At 35.3% G+C, this 2,980-nt stretch overlaps 1 protein-coding gene across 1 annotated transcript; it reads left to right on the forward strand.

Annotated features, from left to right (window-relative positions):
- Window positions 1–899: 899 nt before the first annotated feature.
- myl4 (myosin, light chain 4, alkali; atrial, embryonic) lies at window positions 900–2,691 on the forward strand. Its single transcript, XM_020621676.1, has 7 exons — window positions 900–1,007; window positions 1,310–1,337; window positions 1,429–1,578; window positions 1,821–1,894; window positions 1,978–2,077; window positions 2,510–2,587; window positions 2,663–2,691. The coding sequence occupies exons 1-7, from the start codon at window positions 909–911 to the stop codon at window positions 2,689–2,691; spliced, it is 558 nt and encodes a 185-aa protein (XP_020477332.1). The 5' UTR covers window positions 900–908.
- The last annotated feature ends 289 nt before the right edge of the window (window positions 2,692–2,980 follow it).

Genomic DNA, 2,980 nt, shown 5'->3' on the forward strand with positions numbered 1-2,980 from the left:
CAGTTGTCATTACAAATAAAATTAGTAATTTGTAAACATTTAAATCACATTAAAAATCAAAGATCTAAAATCCTAATTGAAAAGCCACAAAAACTGATTATAAATTAATATATTAATAATTTATTAACACCCCCTACTGGGTGCCCCAGTAGCTGAATAGTTATGGTGCAGTGCCCCACGTACATAGGCCCAACTTGTGTGCGATGTCAGTGGATCAAATCCAGCCAGCGACCTATGTTGCATGTCCTCTCCTATGGGACAATCATGTCAGGTGGTTGTATGCTTTAAACAGGCTTCAGTGTGCACATCGCAGACTAAACTTTATTTTGACTCTCCAGTGTAAACACATTCACTGCCAAGTTAGAATGAAAGCTGTCAAACAGGGAGCTGGTCCTCTCAACAGAGCCAGAGGTCTGACCTGAGCACCACCTGCTGGTGATTTAGAACAGGTGTAAGTGTGTTTTTGGTGTAACCTTGAGTGAAGCCCAGGCATAGAGTGGATTTATTAGCAATCAGAAAGATGGTGTTTCATTCTCAAAGACAAAACCTCTGTCAGTAGAAAACAGTAGGTTTTTTAAAGTGGTTGCAGTAGCTGTGTTCTGTGAGAGTCCTGAACAGATTGGTGGATGTTTTCTGTTTAAGGTAGCATCAGTAGATGTGGGTTCATTAGAGGATTGTAGAATTTGTTTCAGATCTATTTGCAGTTTGTCTCTCTGCAGCAGAAATCCTGAGAGGATTCATTCATTAGTAAATTCTTTTACCATAAATGGAGCTGATGGGCTCTGATGAGTATTTAAACTGTCTCACAGAGGAATCTTGCCTGTTTGTTCACATTGCTCTCTCTGCACTCTTTTTGTTTAATCTTATTATCTGTTCCACTCTATTTTTTTTAGTTTTTTTATATTATCATGGCCCCCAAGAAACCAGAACAAAAGAAGGAAACAGTTAAACCTTCTCTAGAACCAGAAGCTGCTAAAGAACCGGAGTTTGACCTACATGGCATCAAGGTCTGTCTGTCTGTCTGTGTGTTGTGTTTTTATAAATCAAATGTCTGAGAACTCCTTCAAAGTGTAAAATCCATTTGACAGAATACAAGACAAAAATGTACACTGCGTTGAACTCTTAAAAGGAATTAGATAGTTCAGACTGATTTGTATCAGGTTTTACTATTTGTTAATATGACAGGGCATTTAACAAGCAAGTGTGTTTGCGACCATGTAATGATTAATTTGATGCAGAATGTCTTAGATCCTGAAATACACTTCAGTTTCTGGGTTTTGCAGACTCCAGATCTTTGTATCTTTTTCAGATTGAGTTCAGTGCTGATCAGATTGAAGGTAAAGCTGTATAGAGACATATATTCACAGACTAGAAATGTAACAGATTTAGTTTTTACAGACTGATATTATAGCTAATCTCTTTCTGTAGAGTTTAAAGAAGCCTTCCAGCTGTTTGACAGGACTCCAGAGAATCAGATGAAGATTTCATTCTCTCAGTGTGGAGATGTGATGAGAGCTCTAGGACAAAATCCAACCAATCTTGAAGTTCACCGAGTTCTGGGACGACCCAAACCTGAGGGTATATGTGCACATAAAAGTTGTTTGGGTTATCAAAGTTACACATCTTATGTTTTTGATCAAATGATGTAATAAGAATAATACAAATTTATTCAAAATGTTTAATATTTGCAATAAAAACAATTTAAGTCAGATTGACAATTAGAAATAGGGTAAATAATAAAATTCCATAATAAATTCATGAAATTCAAACAGCATGTAAGAATGTGTTATTTTTTCTCCTTCTTCTTTTTGTTGGAAAAGAAATGGGCAGTAAACTACTGGACTTTGATACCTTCCTGCCAATGCTGCAGCATGTGGCGCAGTCTAAAGACAAAGTGAGAAAAACGTTTTCACTTACACAGGCCAAAGGTTATTTGAGTTAATATGTTGGTAAAAGTGTTTGTTACTGTTTTCACAGGGCACATACGAGGATTTTGTGGAAGGCCTCAGAGTTTTTGATAAAGAAGGCAATGGGACAGTGATGGGTGCAGAGCTGAGACATGTTCTGGTAACTCTGGGTATGATGGTCATTCTAGGATATGGTCACATGTATGCATGCACTGTAATGAAGAGTTTATCAGGGGAAATAATGACATTGTTTTTCAAAACAAACTAACAAAAAAAATCAAATTATACTGAACATTTTCCAAGGAAAAATCATGATAGTAAAGTGATGAAATTTGATCTTTCAAGAAAAAGCACTGGCTGGACTTAAGATTTTGGCATGAAACAGTTAAGTTGTTTAAATTTTATCAAGCTACATGTTCTGAGAATATTTAAGTAATTTATTGTATTATCTGTTAATTTTTCCAAAACAAAAGATTATTTTCTAACCTAAATGCAGTCTTAATATATTGACATTTTATTTGTAGATATGTGTGCACACCGCACTAATCCACAAAGACCATGTTTAGAAAATGTAAGAAAATGTGTATGTTTTTACTTATCAGGAGAGAGGATGTCAGAGGGAGAAGTGGATCAGCTGTTGGCAGGATTGGAAGATGCTAATGGATGTATTAATTATGAAGGTAATTGACACATTCAGTAAACATAAAAAGAGTCCTGTGAAATAAAGACTGAAAATAACTGTATACATTTTTCAGCTTTTGTCAAGCAACTTATGGCAGGCTAAAACCACATGTAAGTGTATTCATCTTTTTTTCAACAGTAGAATCACCAGTGTCTGGCTTCTTTCATATATTACAACATGTTTGTTTTCCAGGTTGGAGTCTCCGTACAGAAAGAAGTTTGTTTCTGGTTTTTGCCAGTTTTTATTTTTTGTCTCCATCATAAACTCCAGCTTTATTTCTTTTGAGTTGTTAAGAATGTGGTTCTTCAAAAAAAATAAATGTATCTAATTTCAGCTCTGAGCCTTAATTTTGTGAACCAGCAATAAAATTAAATGCCAAAGACATTATTGC

This window comes from Monopterus albus, unplaced genomic scaffold (genome assembly GCF_001952655.1).
Source record: "Monopterus albus unplaced genomic scaffold, M_albus_1.0 scaffold265.1, whole genome shotgun sequence".
Taxonomy (NCBI): domain Eukaryota; kingdom Metazoa; phylum Chordata; class Actinopteri; order Synbranchiformes; family Synbranchidae; genus Monopterus; species Monopterus albus.